Source organism: Manihot esculenta, chromosome 11 (assembly GCF_001659605.2).
Source record: "Manihot esculenta cultivar AM560-2 chromosome 11, M.esculenta_v8, whole genome shotgun sequence".
Lineage (NCBI taxonomy): Eukaryota > Viridiplantae > Streptophyta > Magnoliopsida > Malpighiales > Euphorbiaceae > Manihot > Manihot esculenta.
In genome coordinates, this window is record NC_035171.2 from 18,991,391 (window position 1) to 19,016,916 (window position 25,526).

Here is a 25,526-nt window from a genome sequence, read left to right on the forward strand (position 1 = left end):
GCCGGAGAAATTGACTTCTTCTAGTGTCGAAGTAATGCGCACATTGATAAAATATTTTTTCGACCATTGCTGTGATTGGCAAAGCTCGAAAACCTTTTAACATTCCATTGACAGACTCAATGGTTTTAGTCGTCATTGATCCGTATCGCTTCCCACCATCGTGGGAACGAGTCCACTTCTCCAAAGGAATCTTGACAGCCCATTCAAATGTCTCGACATTTACTTCCTTAATTTTATTCATCGCGTCATAGAATTTCCTCCTTTGGTTATAATTAGCTGTTACGGTAAAAATATATTATTAAGTATGAATAGGTTGTGTAAATTAAAATTTTAAACTAAAAATAAGATATTGCAATTGAAGTTTTACCAGCCTTTCGCAAACATTCCTTCATTGTTGCATTCTTGAATTTTGTATTGTAATTGCTCAAAATGTGTCGTATGCAGTAGCGATGATGTCCACTTGGAGGTTGCCACCAATCTTGTTGCATTGATTTCTTAATTCCAATGTGACGATCAGAAATAACACATAATTCTTCGCGTTCTGTGACATAAGTTCGCAAACAAGACATAAACCAACCCCAATTATCTGAATTCTCCTTCTCAACAATTGCAAAAGCCAATGGAAATATCTGATTATTTCCATCAAGCCCTGTTGCACACAATATACATCCACTATATTTACCGTATAGGAATGTACCGTCAACAAAAATTACTGATCGACAATGCTTAAATCCTTCAATAGATTGACGATAAGCCCAAAACATGCGGTCAAATACACTAGACGTACGATCAATACGATCGTTGATGTAGTGGGAATCATCTTCAATTACGAAGATTGAACCAGGATTGAAGTGACACACTGCAGTCATATACCTACGGAGCCTTCCATACGATTCATCCCATCCACCAAAAATTTTCCTAATTGCAAATTGTTTTGCCTTCCATGTCTTTGAATATGATGGTTCATATCCAATTTTATCTCTAACTTCTGCCTGAAGGGTTTTTATTTTAATGTGTGGTTGTTCTTCTATCATAGGCATAATAAATTGACAGACAAATTTAGTATTCAATTGAGGATGATCTTTGTCAACTGTTGGATTGGAACATGTATGCGGCCCATCGTAAGATACAATTCTCCAGATCTCAGATCCCTCCTTCATTGATGCACGCAGATGCCATTTACAATTATGTTTTTTATATTTACATTTAATACTATATGTTTTTCTCTTAGTCTCATCAGAACAAAAATGATGATGTCTAAGCAAATGGTACTCCTTCGCTGCTTCCATGACAGCATCTCTACTCGGAAAAATCATCCCAACAGAAAACTCCTTATTTGGATTCCAAAACATATCAGACGGTGGCTTTGCATACGGGTCTACACGCATTAATTTAAAATCTATTTCTGAAAATGGAGGTAGATGCACTAGTGGCAAAATAGGATTACTATACTGAACAACAACATTATCATCACCTGATAATAATTCGTCGTCCTCAATCCAACTACTTTCATACTCGTTATTGTCAGAATCAGATAATCTCTCTGAATCGACATATTCATCAACTTCATCCACAACTTCATTGGCAATATTATAAACACTATTAAGGTTAAAGTCTTCAATACAAAACGGATTACTTGGACATACTATAATTTCATCTTGCTCTTCACTATTCGGACGACTTGGAAATTGTGAATTCCCTAAATCATCAGTATACGAGGGACCGGCACAATCATCTTTCTGATTTCTCTGAATATCTCTAACCACATCGACATAAAAAATTATACTTTCAGATCCAATTGTACATACGTAATCAAACATCATCTCTACATCGTCATCGTTAAGCAGCTGAACTAGTTCAAATTTGTAATCGTTTTCGATGAATATTGGTTTCCTATATTCAATCTTGCATATGAATTGATTACGTTCTGACAAATTTGTACAACGAACTATTTTCAAAAAAAGATCCTCATATGTCAACCTTCGTTTCATACGGAAGAAATTGTGCTGACCACCAACATAGTCATAACCTAATTCGGTTCTAATAATACAGCCATCCCAGTGTACAATGCCATAAGTTGGACAATTCATTTTTCACAAATCTAGTTCACATTTACAAACATAAAAAAAAATAGAATAAGTCTCTAATTAACATTCTCAAATTTAATGCAATATAATAACTCATACCTGTTTGTTCTGACTGGTGGATATTGAATAGTCTTACAATCAAGATTGTTTATAAAACTGCAATATAAACATTAGATTTATAGTCAATATTAAAAATATTATATGATTAAAATATTTAAATTTTATCATAAAAAAATAAATTAAAAAATATAACTAACCTTCTGAAATACTTTAAAGTTGAGAGATTGTGAATAGAAAAATGGTAATTTTGACTTCAGTAGACTGAGATGAGTTAGGGACATGTAATGGGGAGAGGGTACTCAAATGTAACAAGGAGAGCGTAAAATTAGGGGTTGGGGGCAGGGGTCACATATAATAAAAAGAGAGATGGTAAAATTACGGGTGGGGGGAGTTATAAAAGGCAGCCTGGCGCCACTTAAAGTGGCGCCAGGCTTCCTGAAGTAGCGCCAGAATGCCGTATGAGATTAGTCCCGAGGCGTCCAGACGCCTCGGGACTAACATGCCCAGCCTGGCGCCTTTTTGAATGGCGCCAGGCTGAGCACAGATCCAGTCCCGAGGCGTGCAGAAGACACCTCGGGACTACCATGCACGCCTGGCGCCATTCAAATTGGTGCCAGGGTCAGGTAGTATACCTGTCCCGAGGCACCACGCGCCTCGGGACAGGTATGTGGACGGGTCCTTGGCGCCACTTTAAGTGGCGCCAAGGACCGGGCTCTTCATGGCAGAGAATCTCTGCCATGAAGAGACTTCTCTGCATGGCAGAGATTCTCTGCCATGAAGAGACTTCTCTGCATGGCAGAGAATCTCTGCCATGCAGAGAGCCTGGCGCCACTTAAATAGGCGCCAGGACTTGTATTAAAATTAGATTGTAATTTTAAATTTCGTTTAATTATAACTTTTAAAATTTTCTATATATATATATATTAAATATGTATTTATATTTTATTTTCAATTTCGTTTAATTATACTTAAAATTATATTTTGCTCGTATATGTACAATTTTTCGTTTAAATTTATGAGGGTTGTAGTAATTTATTTAATTGTAATATTTGAAATTAAAATAACTGGATGAGTAAAAAAAATTTTAAAAATTAATCATAATTTGGTTATATGGCATTGTGGCTTATAAAATGAATATAGCTCTCAATTGTTTTTCTCTTCCAAATTTTAAAAATAACAAATATAATTTTATAGTATGTGGTTCTTTTATTAAAAATTTAATATTTTACATATCTAAATTAAATTGTAACTTTAAATATACTTTAAATTTTTTTATACATTCTAAATTCTTTACAATTTAATTAAATATATTTTTTTATCCTTATTATTTTATTATTTAAAACCAATTATTTACATATTATTTTTTATAAATTATATATTTTAATGTTAACCGTAACATGCAAATTAATTAAATACAATTTTTACTCATTAATTTACAATAAATATATTAATATTAAATAAACATAACATAATAAAATAAATATTTTACTATAAAAAAGAGATTACAAATTTAAGATACTAACAACTACTAATATAAGATTTAAATTATCTATTTCTTTTTACATTTTCCAAATTTGTGCCCTTCGCTTGAACGTCTAGCGGATTTAAATGTTCTTGCCCTTCTTTGTTCTAAATAATCATACATATTTACTTCGTAACTTGACCGTTCGCCTCCTCCTGAAATTAATAAGTTAGTAAATAAACTACAAGAAATATACATTAAATTAAATATTAAATTTAACTACAAGCGTACCTCTTAATCTTCTATTCTCTCTTTTATAAAATTCTTTTTGCGAAATAGGAAGACTATATTGCAGACGCATCCAAGGTGCATAATCCAATTTTTCGTAAACACGAAAATAATAATTGACTATATCAGAATAATTTTCTATTTCCGGTTTTGACCAAATAAAATTTAAAATCCTAAAATAATTCAACGGAACGGTTTCAATTAAAACATTAACCATTTCTATATTCCGCATATTATAACCAGAATAAATTATTTCTTGCAAACAATAATTAAGCCATAAAACATGTTGAAAAAAATTACTACGCAGATTTATTCTTAATTTATATAATTTTTTCCACATATTTTTCACTTTATTTTTAGCTAATTTACCTCGTAAAACTTTTGGAACTACATAAATATATGCCATTAATTATTTAAAACAGAAGCAGAAAATAAAATAAAATTGAAAACTTAAATCAGCAGTGAAAGGGAGAGAGACGAAATGAGCAGGGAGAGAAATGGTGAGCAGGGAGAGAAATGGGGGGGGAATTTATAGGGAAGTCCTGGCGCCTCTCAAAGAGGCGCCACGCTAGTTCCCGAGGCGCCAGGGAGAGGCTGGCGCCTTGTTGACCACGCCTGGCGCCTCTTTGAGAGGCGCCAGGTTCTCTTTTCGCCTGCTAGGTGGCAGGCGAACCCCAAATCGGTAATAAATTTTATCTGGACCCCAAATACGCGAATAAAGTTTGCCCCGCCCCTATTTTGGCAAAAAGCCCATAAAAGTTAGTATCAAACCTTATTCATGATGCAATGTCAAAAATCAAAATCTTTCTAAGCTCTCAAAGAAGAATCGCGTAAAGCAATTCTATTGAATAATTAATAATCTGTCTACAATATAGAAAAAGAAATGTTTTATATACCTTAGAGCAGTCTAAGCCAATTAGGAAAAGAAAATAAGTAAAACCTATACTCAGAGGTGTAAATGAACCAAATCGTTCGTGAGCTACTCGAGGTTAGGTTTGATAAAAGCTAGACCGAGCTCAACTCGATTTCTAAACAAGCCAAGCTTGAGCTTAAGTTTTAGGCTCGTTTGGTAAACAAGCCAAGCTTGAGCTCCATAGTATTCGACTCGTTAATTCTCGTGAGCTCGACTCGTTAAGTCTCGTGAGCTTGGCTCGTTTCTGAGTTCATAAACAGGCTTGCAAATAGGCTCGTGAACAATCTCGTTAAGTAAGTTCAGATTATTATCATAAAATAAATAAACTCAAAACCCTGTATATACTTTCATGAACCAAACCTAAATTTTCTAAAATTCAACTATATAATTTAGTTACACTCTTAAACTTGCATATATTTGGATAATTAAGATTTAAAAGCTCATCTTTATAAGTTTACGTGCTAATTTGTAGATATACTTATTTAACTAAAATTATTTAGTTTAAAACTTATTAGTTTTAAATTAAAATTCATTATACATGTAAATAAATTGAACTACTTGTGAACTATTCGAGACTAAACTCGATAAAAGCTCGAGTACGACTCAGGTCTTTTGCTTTGTTTTTTATCATGCCTCTCCGGCCTCCTTTCTTCCAGGGCTTTTCTCCTGTCTGCTGACTCTTTAGCAAATCTACTCATTACCAAGGCATCATCCTGCCTTATGTATTTCTCCACCCTCTTCATCAGTTCTGCCAGCGAGGTGGGAGGCTTCCTACTCAATGAGCCAAAGAACTCTGGGGAGGTCGTCCCCTTCTGTATGGCCTCCACCGTTCTGCCCTCGTCTAGCTTGGGGATCTGCAGAGCCTCCGTATTGAAATGGGTGACATACTCCCTCAAAGATTCGTTCCTCCTCTACCTGACTGTCTCCAGGTAGCTCGTCTTTCTATCTGTTGATACTCCAGCAATGAACCGGTTGATGAAGATATTGGCCAAATCTCCAAAACTTCTGATACTTCCAGCCTCTAGGCTGTTAAACCATGCTCGTGCTGGCCCCACGAGCGTCGTGGGGAATACCTTGCACATCAAGGCATCTGATAGAGTCTGCAACTCCATGAAGGTCTTATAGTTGAGGACGTGCTCCCTTGGGTTTCCAGCTCCATCATATGCTGCCATAGGCGGCATCATGAACTTCTTGGGGATGGTCTCTTGCTGCACCCACTTTGAGAAGGGTGAGGATGCAGGCAAGAGGGTCTGGCTATGCTCTTTTGCTCCCAACTCGACCATGAGCTGTTCTCTCATCCTATGCAGCTTCTGATCCACATTTTCTTCTTCTTGTCTGGGTCTCTTCTCCAGACGATATTCCTCCTCCCACGCTTCACTTTCCGTCCTCCTGGTTGTCCTGGCAGAGTAACTGTCTACCTCGTCATTTTCTATCAACTCCCCCACCCTTCTCCCATGAACTCTAGCTTCTGGTTCTTCTTCTCCCCCAGCTCTTCTACCCCTTTCTCTGGTTTCTCTGCTGTTTGTTTAGGGGTGGTTAAAGGTAGGCTGGAGTTCGTTGGTTCGGGGTTCTTCTACCACAGGCAACACATTCACTGGGGTACTGAGGCCCCTCTGCTGCATCATCTGCCCCAGCCAGTGAGCAGTGTTTTGTAAATGGATGGCCATGACTTGTAGATCTTGGTTGGACAAGGTAGCTCCGGGCACATTCCCTGCCAAGCTTGGCGAGGGATTAAAAGGGGTTAGTGTTTGGTTATTGGGAGTTGTGGGACTGAAAAAAGAGAACTGTTGTCCCTCCTGGGCAGAGCTCAGGTCGTTGGGAATATTAGGAATGTTGTTTTCGTTATGATTGGCCATTGTAGATCTCAGTGGGTGTTGTTTGAGAATGGAACTCCAGTGATGAAAAGATCTCCTTCGTTTCCCACAAACGGCGCCAATTGATAATCTGAGATCCAGAAAATAGGGTTTTACAATGGGTCTGTCAGCTTAGTCTGAGAGGAGGATCCCCTCTCCTTTTATTCTTTTCCTTTGTCTGCTAGTGACGTGTAACGACCTCACTGCCATTGGGCCACCTGTCTTTACCATACGGATACGGACGTACGAAAATATCAGATATCTGCTCCATGCGTAACGGCCATATAATTCCCCCCCAGTACGCGTGTAAGCAAGTATGCTGGATATGTGGGCCGGATATCTCTTCTCCTACGGGGCCCCATTACCGAGCATAACGTAAGGGGACTGGCCCAAGGGAGATCCGACATCAAGGCCGGATGATCAAGCCCCCAATCCTCATGATCGAGTGATCCAGGCCGGGCTGTTGAAAGAGCATCTTGTCCTTTGGGTAAGGGCCGTTGTTATGGGCCTGGCCTTATACCGGACTGAGGAAGCCCATCAGTCATCATTATTTAATAATAATAATAATATCAATTGTTAATATTATTATTAATATTATATTAATAGACATCAAATTCATTAATAATGTCCAACCCAATATTACATTATATGTGTGTGACCCGATAGGTTCACATTAATTGGCAGTAAGCTCAATTTTTATTAAAGCCTACAAGTCATAAGTGACATCTAATAAGATATTATAACTATCCAATTAATATATTAAAGTTTACAAGTTATAAGTGGCATCTAATAAGATATTATAACTATCCAATTAATATGAAGATCGATTGTCCAATTAAAGCCTTATAATAGAATATGTATTAATCCCTTTGTCATACGACATCTAGTTTGAATATAATTCATATTCAATGTCATACTTATATTGTTCAAACTTATGTTTACTCGATCTCCAAGTAGACTAATAAAATTAAATGTCTTTGATCATACTATCAATTTATTTGAGCACGACCATACATTTCTCAGTCTGACTTATCGAAGACCCAGAAGATATCTCTCTCATAGAGAAGAACAAATTTGATCTTGATTATTCAATATCCTCTACATAATTTCTATGATACTCAATCATAACCTTTATTATTATTTGATTAAAGACAACGTTTGATTATGTCAAAACATAATAGTTCTTATATTAAAAATTATGACAATCTCAAGTTTAAGAATTAATTCATAACTATTATGAGATTCACTAATAACACTAATCCATGTAGTGATCTCAGTGTGACTCTATTCAATACTTTATTCTCTAACAAGTGTCTATGGTATTGATTTATATCATTATACACATAATCATCTCATGATTATCAATCAATATACATATTAGTCATATATATTATTATCTTTATAATAATAAGAATCATGAATATAAATCATTATTATATAATATATAAACAAATAATAATGATGATAAAACCTCTTTGTTAATAACAAAAATAACAATTATCACAAAATCTCTTTATTAATAAAAAAAATTAATAACATAAGGGTGCAAATTAATGGTTTAAGGCACATATAATAATAAGTACGATATGAGCTATCATCGTAAGATAGGGTCACATGATAAGAGTCTGATAAGCCGATGTGCGGTCCCACTTATGGAAAGAAAGTTCCAAACATCGTAATACCTGGTTGTTCATCAAGACTCGCCCTCTCCTTAAAGAGATTGAATCATCATATAAAGTTACCGTTAGCGGATATAATTCAGCAAATTTCTATTACACTAGTAATTATGGGATTTTCGATCAATTAGCTGGTGGAATTTCTTATTTATTAGCCAACACTCTTCGAATTTTTAAAAAAAATTGTAATTAAGTAAATCAGTATAAAAATTAATAATTGCAAAAATAAAGGTACGAAATTCTAATAAAATTATTCTTAAATTCTAAATAATTTTTTACATTCGTCTTATTTTTCAGTTTACTAATTTGACCATTAAAGTGGCTTGTAGGCATTATCTACCTCGTTTTCTTTCTCTTATAAATTGATCAATCACAGTATACAGTATAGTTCGACTACGTCACTAATTTAGTGGGTAATTTATACAAATAATATACCAATTTAAAAGTTGTAATAATGAAGGATAAAAAGTTTATTTGTAATATAAAATCACCTTCAATTTCTATTAAATAACGTAAATGCTCATTTCACTTACGCTCACATGTTTCTAAATTAATTTGTGGCAATTGTTATATATATATATATATCTCTAATATTTAATTAACTCAATAATATTTTAAACAAAAATTCAAACAAATTATTTAATTGATTTTTTTAAAAAAATTAAAAATTATGCATGAGAGAAAATTATATATATAGAAATATAATTTACCAAGTACTACAGTCAATAAATTAACTAAAAAATTATTATGTAAAATGAGTTTTATTTCATTTAAATAAAAATTAAAGTAATTTTATGTAAAAATGAAGTTACGTTACAATTCCTAAATTGGTATGCTGCCTCATAAAAATATCCTAAATTTATTGATTTTGCCCTTGATGCTGCAGTTCCACTAAAAAGGTTAGACCCTACCATAGGACCCTCTTCCAACATTAAATATTAAAGATGATGAAGCAAGACGATCGCCTCCTACCTTTCACTCCAAATTAATGATTATGTCGTTTCGTTTTTAAATTTCTCAAGTTAACAGCATTGCATCCAATTAACTAAAGTTCAAAAAAAAAATCTTAACATTATGCCTTAAACTTCAGGAAATATTCCTCTTCCATGTCCAATAGAGAAGAAAAATCTGAATCCAAAAACTTGCAATTCCGGCAAACCCATCTTTTCTCCAATTTCCCACATCACACCACACCACCCACGCAATCCTACTCAAAATCTTCACATTACACAAAAGCCCCAAAAGTGGGAGGAAGAAAAGGAAAAAAGAAAAACAGCTAAAATAACCCAAAAATTATAATATAGAAATAAGAATTCTTTTACACATGGAACACTTGGAAATTTAACAAGAGAATCTCTGAAGTGAGTGGTTTACAATCTGGATGGGAGAGAAAGTGAATGTCTGTCAGCTTTCCCCAACAAAAGGCAAAATCCAAGCAACCACCGCCGAGAGAGCCCGCAAATCTGCTACCAATACACATTAAACAAACAGCAGGAGCAGCGACCAAGCAAAATTAACCACAGAGACAGATTCCTAGTGTTACAAGCAAAGCAAAGAGATCAAGAGAAACACAGCCAGTAGTGCAGATTTTAGAGCAGTAGGAGAGGCAGTCTTGTGAGAGTCTCCCATGGCCAAACCAGCTAACCATGATCCATCCGCTAACATGGCTTCTCCAGAACCAGAACTTGAACCAGTTGTGGATCCATATACCGACGCAGAGCCAGAATCTGAACTTGATCCAGAGTACTCGAGCCCTGATCCTGACACTCCACCTGGGGTGGTTGTTGCTGCTGTCATTGGTGTTGAATAGCTTGAAGATTTTTGGCTGCATCCCACATGTGAAAACAATCAATTCCCTCACCAAGAATATTTATTTATCATCATAAATGCCAAAATTGGCAGTAACCCACCAATGTAATTCCCTTATAACATGATTAAGTATTTAACAAACAGAAAGAAAAATTAAACTAATCATACAAAAGGGAATCTTTGGCATTGTCAGTTTGCCACCATCTGGCTCCACACCAAGATTTATTTTCCCAATTTATGCTTAGAATACAAAACATAAAAGAAAATCCTTCATAAATAAAAATCTTGGGCCAACCCAGTAAAAATGAACTAAACTTTAAATCTCTCACCAGTTCATGGTGTCTCAGTCTCAAGTTGCAATTTCTCTCCACAAGATGAAAATAAAAACTAACACATTTATTTTTTCTTAGAAATTAGTGCTGAGACAACACTTGACAACATAAAAAGCAAAGCTTCAAAGCAAAGAAAACAAAAGATGGAGATTAGCTTTATCTTTAGACAACTACCCAAAATTCTATACTCAAGAATAGCAAGGAGTATTAACCACACACTCAAAATCTAGTTAAAATGCTGATAAATATTGAAGAGAGCATTTTTACCTTGGGGAAGAGGGGCAAAACGTCACCGTGTAATCGGCGCCGGTACATGTAAAAGTACTGGTAGCATCATCATATGCGTAGCTATACGATCTAGGACACGCAGCCTTGAACATCTCCGAATAAACCGACGGCCTACATGTCGCGGGTGTGTTAAACGCTCCGCTACAACAGTATTCTGGACTCCCAAAGGCCTCGCACGCGCTCTTGCAAGCGTTACCGTCACCTACCCTGAGCTCTGCTGGACACTGTCTGTTCAGATCCGTGGAACAACCCGTAGAAGCGCACATACCCGACCCGCCACTCCCTTCAACGACCATGGGTAGATTGTAGCCGTCCACAAGGCTGACATCATAGAAGTCCTGTCCACCGGAACCAAGTGTGAACTCAGCCAGGGTAGCAGGCGGGGCAGCTCCGAGTCCGTTGCACTCAACTTGGCCCGAACCACAGTCTCCAGTGAGACAGCTTCCGGATCCAGAGTCGTCAAAGGTGCAGCCGGTTCTGGCCCAGAAGCGGCCGGACCAACCTGTAGGGGCTTGAAAAGAAAGGGAAGAATCCTTTGGGAGCTCAAATCCAGTGCTGTCAAGTCTAGGACTGCCGGCATTGGCTAGAATACCAGGCCAGACAGTGTAGTCACATTTGTTGACAAAAGTGAAGCTAGCACCTATTACTCCTACAAACACAAAGCCGAGAACCCAATAAGAACTATGGCTAATGCAAGTGAAAAATGCAGAGAAATCAACAGTTGAAAACCCATTAAAAACGTTTTTATCCGACCATTCTTCGAAACACCGGGCAGAAACCAGTAGAAAAAGTTCAATGTTTTTGTCATATGAAGAAGAAAAGGTTCAAGCAAAATGTGTGATAAGAGTGCGTTTTGACAATTTTTACCTCTAGAAGTCGTAAGCAGAACTACAAAGCTGAGAATCAGGAAGGAGCGGCAGGAGAAGGGATCCATGTAGGTTCCTTCGCTCTTGTGCTTAATTTTTTTCAAAATTCTTCTTTACTTAAGAATGTGTTATGTTTAGAGGTTAGTGGTTATGGCCCAGGTGTTGCGGTAATGATGGTGCTGGTGTATTGAGATTGTAATGGAGAAGGAAAAGGACAACGCAGGGCCTGAAGCCCTGATGAGAGATGGACGGAGAAGGGTTCCTCGGAAGTAACAAGTGAGAGAGAGAGAGGGGACAAGGAATGAGCTGGAGAGAGGTACAATAATAGGGCCTGTGCTTCTCTCTCTAGTCTCTGCCTGTCTCTCTTTGTCTAATATTACTACTGTATGAGATATAATTGTCAAAAAAAATTACTCTTTTTTTCCGCTCTTCTCCGCAGTCCGCGCGGTTCTTTACTCTACTCCGTGTTTGATTGACGGTAGAAGAAGGCTAAGGCCATATGCATATTAGCCACTTAAATAGGTGTTAAGCTGTTTCGGTAGTTATTAATTATTTCATTAACAGTTAATGGTTAATAATTAGAAATTAGATATTAAAATTTATAAATTACTATCTCCATCTCATAATTTTTATTTATTTTTTATTTTTTAATTATTTTAAAATTATTATTAATTTTTTATATTATAATAATATATAAATTAACTATTATAATTTAATTTTATTTTTAAAAAATTTTTTAAAATTTTTTTTAATATTTAATAAAATTTAATATCGTTAAAATAAATATTTTAAAAAATTAATAAAAAATTTAAACACTGCCGCTAAGGAACTGTTGGTAAATTAATTACACTCTTATTGTTTATTAATTGCCTTTGTAAGTGCTTATTTGTTTTTAAATGAGCGTGAGTTTATAAAGTTAATTCTCTATTAAATATTTTCTATCCTCATTTATTCTTTAATAAATAAATTATTATTTAAATTTTAATATTTATATAAACATTATGAATGAAGAGTAATATATCTTTTTCTTGAAATTTAATATATCTATTACTCTCCTTAATTCATGTTTGAAAACTTAATTTAATTATTTATCATTTAAGATTTTTATACATAAATTAAGGAGATCAATAAATATAATAAATTTCAACACAAATAGAGATAAAAAAAAAAAACTCATTCTATTCATAATTTTTGCTCATTTTAAATTTTCACATATATTAAAAAAATATAATTATTTTAATAAAAAAATAATTTTTTATACTAAATTTTTATATTTAAAAAATTTACTAATTAATTTTTTTATTAATTATTTTACTATTTAATTTTTATAATTTTAAAAAATTTATTAGTTGATCTCTCAAAATTTTAAAAAATTTACTAATTAATTTTCATATATTAAAAATATTTAAATTTTTTATAATATTTAACAACTAAAATTAAGAATAAAATTAATTGATAAACTTTTTAAAATATAAAATATGTTTGAATATATTTTTTAAAATTAAATAATCAATTAATAAATTTCTTCCTATAAAAATTAAATAGTAATACAAATAGTAATGCGCTTTAAATTTTACTTTACCTCATCACTTCTCACTTAAATCTCATGTGTAAGTGTAAAAGATAAGATTAAATTATTGTTACCTCTCTTTATACGCTGTCTTTCTCACCTTTTTAACGTAAGAAAAAAGAAAACTACCCCTCATTATTTTTCTATTAATTTACTCCTTCCTTCTCAAAAGATGCAATTTCCCTTTCAATTTCTACCCTTTTTACCCTTATTCTACCTTACATTATTATGTTTGGTTGGAGAGAAAAGAGTCCATAAAAATGAGTAATAATTAATTTAGGTAAATAAAGTTAAAAAGAGAATAGAGCGAGGACAATTAAAATTTAAAAAGAAATGTAAGTTTAAAAGAAGTAAATTAGTTGAATAGTAAAGGAGGGTAATGGATATTAAAATTTGAACAATTATCTTATATTCTCTTCCAAAAACCCAATTGGAATTTAAGAAAAATAAGTATTTCAATGCTAAGGGAGGATTAGGCTTGTTCTTCCTCACTTTCATTTACACCTCTCAATTCCTAGTTCAAGTTTCTAGTGCAAGTTTGTATCTGAAACTTAGAATTTGGAAACAGTAACACAACTCTTAACTACTCCTACCAAACTTTACGGTCACCGCTAGAAAATGTTAATGAGAGTCACTGCCATAAGAAATTAGAGACTAACAAACTAAGCATATTGTGGATTTCTATCTTTTTTTTTCCTTTGTGAAATTCACTATCATGCAAACAATAGTCATTGAGAAAGTGAGAGAAATCAGGAGAGCTAAAGAAATGAATCAAATACAATAACATTTTGTCAAACACATTATGTGCTGACTCTAAGCAACCACAAGAGGCATAGAAATGAGTTTAATTGTAAAACGATCATATTGGAACCCAATTTTTAAAATCTGGACATGTACTATGGTCATTTATAAGAAAGGGAAGAGGTCAAAGAGAACTGGAGAAATGAATCAATAGCTCCTTTTTAGCATTTTGTCAAACTCATTTTGTGCCGACTCTAGACAACCACAACAGGCATAGAGATGAATCAAACTATTATTACAAGAACCATCATATTGGAACCCAAGTTTAAACATCTAGACATATGCTTGTTTCCTTTCATACAAGGCATAAGCTTTCAAAATGAAAGGGAAATTATGTTTATCCTGTTATAAAATACTTTCTCCATGATGCAAAATCTTGTCAAATTTCTTTGACAATAAAAGATCCATCAACAAGGCTTTCTTTGTCTGTATTACCAAATCCTCCCATAAAATAATCCAAGAAATTAGAATTTCAAATTATCTGAGATAAAATTTCCTCTACTTCTATGGTAAGTTGAAATTCAGACGTAAATCATGATACAAATTTTTATTCTAAATGTGGATTCAACCGAATGATCCGGATAGAATTTCAATAGCTCATCAATTTATTTATAAGGAAATATAGTAAAAAGGATCTCCAATCATAGTGGAATCTAGAGTTCCAGTATTATTTCATCTCTAGAGTTTCAATATTATTTCAACTCTAGAGTTTCAATATTATTTCAACTCTAGAGTTTCAATATTATTTCAACGCTATAGTTTCAATATTATTTCAACTCTGAGTATATAAATAGCATATCGGTAACCATCCAGTATGATTATTGATGTTCTTTCATTAGCAATTTATTTCTCTTTCAATCCTTCTCCAACTTAAGTATTAGAGTAGTTGCATCAATCAACTAGACCACTGCCACTAATCTTTGAATTTGCAAACCTGATCTAATAATCTGGAGAATTTACTCATAGTAGCATCATTTATCAAAAGTAAATTTTTCAATAAGTGACAAAATTCAAGGACTAATTAGTAGATTCTAATATAGTATAACGACGAGGGGTAAGTATTACACTTTCCTACCCTCTATCAATTTTTCTCATACATCTAAATGGATGTAAGGAAGGGAAAGATGAGACAATTGTTTAAATTTCAGTATTCGTTATCTTTCCTTACCCTTCCATTGGTTCATCCCTTTTCAAACAAACACTTTCTTTATTATAACCTACCTTTAACTTCTCATACCTTCCATTAATTATCCTTTTCTCGTTGCATCCAAACTAAATCTTACCTCTTTTTTTGACATTAGTTATTTTTTTTCTTGTCTAATATAAAAAAAATGTTAGTAGGGTAACACAATTCTCATAGTCTTGAGCCTTATTAATAAGAATTATGCAAATCAAACTTATTTTACTATACTTCATCAATTTTAATACTTTATTAAGAATCGAATAAAAAATTATATTATACTAAAATTGACACCGAAATCAATTTTATATGTATTTTGTTTTAATATGTATATAAATATATGAGACCTGAGAACTCTTGTGTCTAAAAAGAATATCACTTCTTTTTTGTTAAAGATAGATTTCCATTGATGACAATTCAAAGCTAAAAATATTCAAATTGAGATAAAAAAAACTAAAAAACCCCATGAACCAAGTCGCATCTAATATAATTAAGAGGCTCATGATTCAAAGCTCAAAGCCTTAGCTAACATCGCATGAGAGAGGCTTAGACAAGGATGTCTCCATCTTATAAATATTGAAGCCTCGAGCGTGATATCCAAAGCTAATCTACCACATATTAAAGCACTCTAATGACCACTGGCTCTCTGTTACTCGGGCCGCAGTCGAGTCCACATAGGAGAGTTAGGCCGTAACCTATCAAAACTCAATACGCAAGCCTGTCCTCCAGTACGCAGTCCAGACCACGCTCGGACAGGCCAGGCAGAATGGGGCTCGAGCCCAACAGAGAAGAATCCAACTCACCTGGCTTTATAGGTCAGTGGAGGGAATAGACCCCTACACATGAGGACCATGTCAGCACGGGCGCTGGAGGAGATTAAATAGCCGCCTGATGATGGAGAAAGGGGGCAGTACGTCCATACATATGATTCTGTATGATAACGACATGTGGTACTGTAGCAAGGTGGCGGTTATACATCACTAGAGGATAAAAAGGAAAAAGGATAAAGGAAGAGGGCGTGAACCATTCAGACTAAGCTTACACACACATACCCAAAACTCTACCCTCTTCTAGATCTCAGATCATCAATTGGCGCCGTCTGTGGAAAATGAAGGAGATCTTTTCATCACTGGAGTTTTCATCCTCATAACACCCGCTGAGATCCACATGGCCAACCACCGTGAAAACCACACCCGAAACACCCCAAATGGCCTAAGTTTCACCCATGAAGGTCCACAGTTTTTATTTTCTGGCTCTACAGTCCCATTAAACCAACCACCTGTATTGCTTAATCCCTTGCCGAACTCAGCAGGGAACGTGCCTAGAACTACCATGTCCGACCAACAGCTACAGCACATGGCTCTCCAACTACAAAACACTGTCCATTGGCTGGGGCAAATGTTACAGCAAAGGGGACTCAACACCCCATTGAGCGTACCACCAATGGCCGAGGGCTTCAACGTTAATGAACCCCAGCCTATCTTGAACCACCAAGTTCCTCAGCAAAGCAGTAGGAGGACAGGGGAGAAAGATGGAAAGGCTTGTAGAAGAAATGAGCCCATAGTTAGAGTAAGGAACCGGGTAGTGAGAGAGCTCATCGAAAATGAAGAAGTTGAAAGCTATTCCTCTGAGCCAATGCGAGGATCAGGAAGTGAAGAGCTGGGGGGAGGCTACCGCCTGGAGAAGCAATCGAGAAGGGAAGAGGCGGATGTAGACCAAAAACTAGAGAGGCTGAGGGAGTAGCTCTTGGCAGAACTGGGGTCATGGGATAACAGCAGCCTCTTGCTCCTAATTGAAGACCTACAAGGGAATCTGAAGCCTCACGCTTGGAACATCCAGGACTTGAAGAAGTAGTTCCCGTAAAAGACATGTAATGTAAGCCCCTGTCCTTTGAGATATGAATAAAAATTGTTATTTCATTCTTTCTATTAGTATCCCTGAAGCAGGTATAGAAGACCTCAATGAGGTAGGTGACCGATCTCGGACAATGACCACCGGTACCACAAAACCGGCTGAGGAGAAGAAAACCTCAATAAGGTAGGTTACCGATCTCGGACAATGACTATCGGCACCATAAAACCGGCTGAGGAGAAGAAGACCTCAGTGGGGTAAGTGATTAGTCTCGGACAATGACTATCGACACCACAAAATCGGTTGAGGAACAGAAGACCTCAGTGAGGTAGGTGATCGATCTCGGATAATGACTGCTGGCACTACAAAGCCGGCTGAGGAAAAGAAGATCTCAGTGAGGTAGGTAACCGGTTTCAGATAATGACTGCGGGCGCCACAAAACTGGTTGAGGAAAAGAAGACTTTAGTGAGGTAGGTGACCAGTCTCGGACAATGATCGCCGGCACCACAAAACCGACTGAGGAAAAGAAGACCTCAGTGAGATAGGTGACCGGTCTCGGATAATGACTGCCGGCACTACAAAACCGACTAAGGAAAAGAAAATCTCAGTGAGATAGGTGACTGGTCTCGGACAAAGACTGCCGGCACCACAAAACTGGCTAAGGAAAAGAAGACTTTAGTGAGGTAGATGACCGATCTCGGACAATGACCGCCGGTACCGCAAAACCAGCTGAAGAGAAAAAGACTAACATAGAAAAAACAACATTAAACAAAGGCCATAAGGCTACAAAAGAAAAAACCAAGCAATAAACAGCCGAACTAAAATAGGACCTCAGCTTGAGTAAGACGTAGCAAATAGGAAAAAACCTGATCCTAAGAAAAGAGCTCGGAACACCTAGGAATGACGGATAAAAATCCAATTCCTATCTCACCTAAAGGATCAGAATGCAGAATCATGAATCATGAATCATAGACTCAAATTTGACATCATTGAGGGATATGGATCCCAACAACATCAGAAAGGCCTAAATCCGAATTGATTAAAATGCTTAACCTACAGGAAAAAAAAGTCCCAATACCATAAAAATGAGCTCGACCCACTTAAAGGCTTTGGGTAAATGAGGATTAAATTAGAAAAAATCAACTAAATGAGCTCGTAGGCTAAACATACAAAAAATAGCCTAAGTGTAATATAACTGAGCTCACGTCCCGAACGAGCTCACAGGCTGAACATGCGAAAACAGCCTAAGTATAATATAACCGAGCTCATAGCCCGAATGAGCTCACAGGCTGAACATGCGAAAACAAGCTAAGTATAATATAACCAAGTTCATAGCCCGAATGAGCTCACAGACTAAACATTCGAAAAAGTCTAAGTATAATGTAAACGAGCTCACAGCCTAAGTAAATTTCACAAGCTAAATACATAAAAATATCCTAAGTGTATTAAAAAAAGTAAGCCAACAAATTGGCAGGCTTCGTCGGCCGTGTGTACAGAAATAGCCTAAGTAAATGGGTTAAGCGAGCTAAGAGGCTCGGTTGAGCTCGTAGGATGAAGATTGCTAAAGTCCAAAAGGGTATAAATATAAATAAACCAAGTTCAAAGGGGCCGCTAGCTTGGAAAAAATTTAGAAACTAAGCATTCCGAAATTATTTAAATAGGCAAGCAAAACACACGTTAAAGTTAAAATTTACAAGCTATCAACCCAACAAAGTTCACAAGCGATACATACAAAACAATTTAAATACAAAGTGATAAATAAAATAGACACGAATAAATCAAGGAAAAATATAAACTTTATTGATTATTTGAATGGGTTACAGAGGCAGCAGGGGAGGGGGAATCAGAACTAATTAAGTCATTTAAAGGTTTGTCCACAATATCCTCCCTCTCAGGTTCGGGAGGCAAGCAAGGAGCACCTTTGGGCAAAGGATTGTCGTCCTCTCTATAACGCATCTCTTCACTATTAGAGTCCACTTCTAGAGCTCGTAGGTCCACCAACGGAGTAGAGGGAGCATTCCTAGCCAACTTCAAGCTTATAGCCTGAGGTGAACATTCAAAAGGCCTCCTTTTATATAGCCTCCTTCATCTCTACAGAGGCCTTGTACTCCTCTAGTCGTGCCAAGCAGGCCCGGTGAATTTTATCTTTAAGCTCGGGGGAGTATTTATACTCTTGTAGGCACTCCTCACAAGCCCGCTGGACTCTATCCTCTGCGGCTTGGGCATCCTTCAATAAGGCAGAATATCTCTCCTCTAGAGTAGTGACCTCTTGGCAGAGTTATTGTTGCTGAAGACGAGACTCCTCTACTGCCAAGGCCATGCCTTTTAGGTCCTTGATGTGTTTATTGAGCTTCTACTGGAGGATTACAGTGCGAGCTAAGGCCTCATCACGCTAGGCCTTGGCCTCATCACTGTAATACCCGGCTAGACTCCGGTATCGGAATTCCTACCGTCCGGTGGAATCTCGGATGTCGGAAGCCTCTAGTAGGGTAGAAACATGTTTTCATAAAATGTTTTAAGGTATTTCATGGTTTTAAGTATGAAAATTTAATGAGTTTTTGCATGAAAAGTCTTTGGAGGAAAACCCAGGTTCGGTCGCCGAAAGTCAAGTTCGGCCGCCGAACATGCATGCGTTTTGGAGGCACGTTAGGCTCCCGAAAGCATGAGTGAGGGAAGTCCAGGTTCGGCCGCCGAAACCCAAGTTCAGCCGCCGAACATGGCATGCATGCGGAGGCACTTTCGGCCCCCGAACGTGGCCTGGCCAGCCACCTATAAAAGGGTCACTTAGCCGAAATGGGCGAGCTTTCTCCCATTTTCGGCCACAGCTAGCTTCTGACCTCCCTCTCCCCAGATCTTGTGTTCTTTCTCCAAATCTCCTTCATTTTTCTTGAGTTTTCACCTCTCATTGCAAGTTTTGAGCATTTAAGACAAGTTTTGGAGCTTTGGGAACTCAGGAGCTCATTTGCTTGGATCTCCGAGTTTAGGTCGTCTCACTCTCTATCATCAAGAGGTAAGAGCCGATCTTAAGCTCATTGTATGTTTTAAGTAAGTTTTAAGTTGTTTTATGGGGTAGAATGACATGTATAGGGTTGTATGAGTTTTTAAGCAAATATTATGTTTTTGAGCAATGTGGCATGTTGAAGTGTTGTAGTTGGGGTATTTGTTAGTTTGAGACCCCTAGATGTGATGTATGATGTGTATGCATGTTTTAGAACAAGTTTATGCATGATTTGAGGTTTTGGGAGGCAAGAGGTTCATTTGAGCCAAGTTTCTGCCCATCTAGGAGAAACCAGGTTCGGCAGCCGAAGGAACTTTCGGCCGCCGAACCCCCTTGTGGAGGCAGCATTCGGCTGCCGAAGCTTGCCCCCGAAAGGAGACTTTCGTCTCTGTCTGGGACTTTCGGCCGCCGAAGGTGCCGCCGAACATGCATGAGTTTCGCCTCTGTCTGGGAGTTTCGGCCGCCGAAGGTGCCGCCGAACCTGCCTGACTTTCGGCTCTGGAGGGACTTTCGGCCGCCGAACCTGCCGCCGAAAGTGCCCTGTCCAGCCATTTCTTGCATGTTTTTATGTAGTTGTCTTATGATGTTTTAGGGGGTTTTTGGGGAGTATATTAGAGTTATGTTTATGTATGTTTGGTCCCTTATTGGAGTCCACCTGTGTAGGTTCGGACCCGAGGAACCGAGGACCCCAGCAGTGAGCCAGCTGCTACAGAGTTTGTCAGAGCTTGCCAGAGGTGAGTGGAATAAACCTTAAGTTTTAAGATAAATGAAATATGAATTTTGAGCATGATCCATGCATCATGAATGCCATGAGATATAGTAGGTTGGTTGCATTAGTATTCACGAATATGTTGCATTGCATTTATGATGTTGATGTGGATTGGTTATTGGATGATCCTTTAGTCCTCATATGGCATGATGATATTACGGCATGATATGGTATGGAAGTCCAGGTTGTACCCATTCTACTCCCTGGCACGATGTAAGAGAAAGTCCAGGTTGTACCCATTCTACGTCCCTGGCACATTGGTATGTTATGATATGTTATGTTAAGAGAAAGACCGGTTGTACCCATTCTACGTCCCGGCACAGTTGGACTATGTAGAGGACTATAGGTGACAATACCATCCGAGTTGTGATTTGTTGTGATGTGTTGCATTTCATGAAAGCATGAAATTTTAATATATGATTTCACTATTCTGCTCACTGGGCTTTGTAGCTCACCCCTCTCCCCTAACCCCAGATGTGCAGGTACAGGGTAGACCAGGAGGTTAGCCAGAGTTTTGAAGTATGCCTATGTAATAGTTAGATTGTGGACATGACAATTGTACTATGATGTAATGTAAGAGATTACAGTTATGTTATGTGTAATGATATTGAGGTTATAGATGTGCTTGACCCTATGAGTATTGTTATCCCTTGTTGATGCATGATCTTAGATATTTGATAATCAGATGTTAGCCAACTCAACACATGTATATCGCCCATTGGGGCATTGATGAGATCCCATAAAGGGGTCAAGTTTATGATTATGTTTTAGTGCATGCACAAGTTGAGTTTGGTGTATGAGGAATGAATGAAAGAAAAGTTTAAATTTTTATGTATGCTTGTTGATCATGTGTGGGATTAAGCAGGTTTACTGGTTCATGTCAGGCTTGCTACGGGTCCCGGCGGCCTTAAGCCGATATGGATCCTAGCGCCGGTAGCGGTCCGATTTTCGGGTCGTTACAGAATGGTATCAGAGCCCTAGGTTCATAGGATCGGACCTAGAGTGTCGGGCTCATAGATGTTATAGAAGGTCAAGCACAATAGGAAGATCATGTCCACTAGGATAGGATGTGGAGTCCTGTCTTGTTGATGATGTGAAATGCCATGATTATATACATGTGCATTGATGCTATGATATGAATGTGATGTGTATGTGATGAGGGTTCATGTGTGCCCACATGAACCATATGATGCTAATGCTTGCTTGATGTGTACTGTTTTTCAGAAAACAGGATGAGAGGAACTCGTCGATCTGCACGATTGACTGCAGTGCCACCTGAGGATGAGGGCACGAGCGCCCGTCCTCCTACATTGCCTAGGGCAATGTCTTGTAGAGCCAACAGAGAAAGAGTGTCAAGGGACCCTAGAAGGTCTTTTGATGCTAGCAGAAGGGGGATAGATAGAGGAGGAAGTTCTTCAGATGTGAGGGAGGTTATGGAAGAGGATTAGAGGAAGGATGGGAACCTGGATGTGAGCATGGAGGAAGAAGGGACAGGGGAGTCTCAGGGAGGCGTTCAGGCCTCGGGGTATGGTTTTCCACCCCATTATCCACCCTTCCCACAGGGTTCAGGGTATCCGATGGGAGGTACATCGGATTACTCCAGCTTTAACCCCTACCCTACCTACATGCCCTATCCACCTTTCTATCACCCTTACACACAGTACCCAGCTTATCCACCCTCACCCTTCTATCCAAACCCAGCAAACCCCACCTCGGGGAATGCTGCACCCCCACCTCCACCACCTACAAAACTAGCAGCCCCAATTACTCAACCTCCTAGACCTAGCTCAGCCGATGGGAGCAAGGTAAAGATGACAGATTACCTCAAGCTGGATGCTCCCAAATACAAGTCAGGGGATGACCCCTTTGAGTATCTGAGAGTGGTGAAGACAATAACTGATGAGCTAGGGGCAAGTGACAGCAGGGCCATTCAGATGGCAGGGTTCACTTTAAAGTGCAAGAAGGCACGGGAATGGTTCAAGTGTTATGTGGACCCAAGACTAGACGGCATGACATGGGAGGAATTTGCGTATGAGTTCGCTGGATGGGCTTTTCCAGACAGTTCCAGAGAACTGAAGATGATTGAGTTTGAGCAACTGAGGTAGTCAGAGCATATGGGTGTAGAGGAGTTCACAGATAAATTCTTGGAGCTATTGCCTTTTTCAGGGCAAGCTCTAGATACAGATACGAAGAAAGCCAAGAGGTATGTTATGAAGCTGCATTCCAGGTACTCCTCGTTGATTCAGTCAGCTGAGAGAGAAAGTTTCCACACTGTGGTGGATATGGCTCGAAGAATGGAGGCAAGTGCTATAGTTGAGGGGTCAGTGAAGCAGTCAGTGACCCAGTCTTCAGGGGTTAAGACCCCAAGCAGAGGAGGACCAGGTTTCTCTTCTCAGAGCTCAGGTAAGAAGAGGTGGGATAACACCACCAGGAAGCCGAAGAAGAATAAGTTTTGGAACAAGTTGAAATCCGATCTGGGATTTGGCGGTGGCTCGAGCTCAGGCTCAGATGGTACAAAGTGCCAGAGATGTGGAAGACCGCACAGGGGAGTGTGTCGAGCTGGGACTAATACATGTTTCAGATGTGGACAGGAGGGACACATAGCTCGGGAGTGTCCTAGAGCACCTTTTATGGGTCAGCCCCAGCAGACAGCTTCTGGTAGTGTGGCACAGCCAGCAGTTCCAGCCACAACTCAGGGCAGTGGCAGAGGTAGAGGGAGAAGGACATGACAATTGTACTATGATGTAATGTAAGAGATTACAGTATGTTATGTAATGAGGTATATTGAGGTTATAGATGTGCTTGACCCTATGAGTATTGTAATCCCTTGTTGATGCATGATCTTAGATATTTGATGATACAGATGTTAGCCAACTCAACGCATGTATATCGCCCATTGGGGCATTGATGGGATCCCACTGAGGGGTCAAGTTTATGATTATGTTAGTGCATGCACAGGTTGAGTTTGGTATATGAGGAATGAATGAAAGAAAAGTTTAAATTTTTATGCATGTTGTTGATCATGTATGGGATTATACAGGTTTACATGTTATATGTCAGGCTTGCTACGGGTCCCGGCGGCCTTAAGCCGATCTGGATCCTAGCGCCGGTAGCGGTCCGATTTTCGGGTCGTTACAGAATGGTATCAGAGCCCTAGGTTCATATGGTCGGACCTAGAGTGTCGGGCTCATAGATGTTATAGAAGGTCAAGCACAATAGGAAAATCATGTCCACTAGGATAGGATGTGGAGTCCTGTCTTGTATGATGATATGAAATGCCATGATTCTATACATGTGCATTGATGCTATGATATGAATGATGTATATGTGATGAGGGTTCATGTGTGCCCACATGAGCCATATGATGCTGACGTTTGTATGATGTGTACTGTTTTTTCAGAAAACAGGATGAGAGGAACTCGTCGATCTGCACGATTGACTGGAGGGCCACCTGAGGATGAGGGCATGAGCGCCCGTCCTCCTACATTGCCTAGGGCAATGTCTTGTAGAGCCAACAGAGAGAGAGTGTCAAGGGACCCTAGAAGGTCTTTTGATGCTAGCAGAAGGGGGACAGATAGAGGAGGAAGTTCTTCAGATGTGAGGGAGGTTACAGAAGAGGAACAGAGGAGGGATGGGAACCTGGATGTGAGCATGGAGGAAGAAGGGACAGGGGAGTCTCAGGGAGGCGTTCAGGCCTCGGGGTATGGTTTTCCACCCCATTATCCACCCTTCCCACAGGGTTCAGGGTATCCGATGGGAGGCACGTCGGATTACTCCAGTTTTAACCCCTACCCTACCTACATGCCTTATCCACCTTTCTATCCACCTTACACACAGTACCCAGCTTATCCACCCTCACCTTTCTATCCAAACCCGGCAAACCCCACCTCGGGGAATGCTGCACCTCCACCTCCACCACCTACAGAACCAGCAGCCCCAGTTACTCAACCTCCTAGACCTAGCTCAGACGATGGGAGCAAAGTAAAGATGACAGATTACCTCAAGCTGGATGCTCCCAAATGCAAGTCAGGGGATGACCCCTTTGAGTATCTGAGAGTGGTGAAGACAATCACTGATGAGCTAGGGGCAAGTGACAGCAGGGCCATTCAGATGGCAGGGTTCACTTTAAAGTGCAAAAAGGCACAGGAATGGTTCAAGTGTTATGTGGAACCGAGAATAGACGGTATGACATGGGAAGAATTTGCGAATGAGTTCGCTGGATGGGCTTTTCCAGACAGTTCTAGAGAACTGAAGATGATTGAGTTTGAGCAACTGAGGCAGTCAGAGCATATGGGTGTAGAGGAGTTCACGGATAAATTCTTGGAGCTATTGCCTTTTTCAGGGCAAGCTCTAGATACAGATACGAAGAAAGCCAAGAGGTATGTTATGAAGCTGCATTCCAGGTACTCCTCGTTGATTCAGTCAGCTGAGAGAGAAAGTTTCCACACTGTGGTGGATATGGCTCGAAGAATGGAAGCAAGTGCTATAGTTGAGGGGTCAGTGAAGCAGTCAGTGACCCAGTCTTCAGGGGTTAAGACCCCAATCAGAGGAGGACCAGGTTTCTCTTCTCAGAGCTCAGGTAAGAAGAGGTGGGATAACACCACCAGGAAGCCGAAGAAGAATAAGTTTTGGAACAAGTTGAAATCCGGTCTGGGATTTGGCGGTGGCTCGAGCTCAGGCTCAGATGGTACAGAGTGCCAGAGATGTGGAAGACCGCACAGGG

General features: G+C 38.5%; 2 protein-coding genes across 2 annotated transcripts; both read right to left on the bottom strand.

The window, feature by feature from the left end:
* Window positions 1-335: 335 nt before the first annotated feature.
* On the bottom strand, window positions 336-2,090 carry LOC110625639. The gene has a single exon (XM_021771278.1). The coding sequence runs from the start codon at window positions 2,088-2,090 to the stop codon at window positions 336-338; it is 1,755 nt and encodes a 584-aa protein (XP_021626970.1).
* A 7,526-nt stretch (window positions 2,091-9,616) lies between these two features.
* Window positions 9,617-12,010, bottom strand: LOC110625515 (thaumatin-like protein 1). Its single transcript, XM_021771134.2, has 3 exons — window positions 11,636-12,010; window positions 10,748-11,417; window positions 9,617-10,164 (listed from the first exon to the last, which is right to left on the bottom strand). Exons 1-3 carry the CDS (start codon window positions 11,700-11,702, stop codon window positions 9,879-9,881), a joined length of 1,023 nt encoding a protein of 340 aa, XP_021626826.1. The 5' UTR covers window positions 11,703-12,010; the 3' UTR covers window positions 9,617-9,878.
* Between the last annotated feature and the right edge of the window lie 13,516 nt (window positions 12,011-25,526).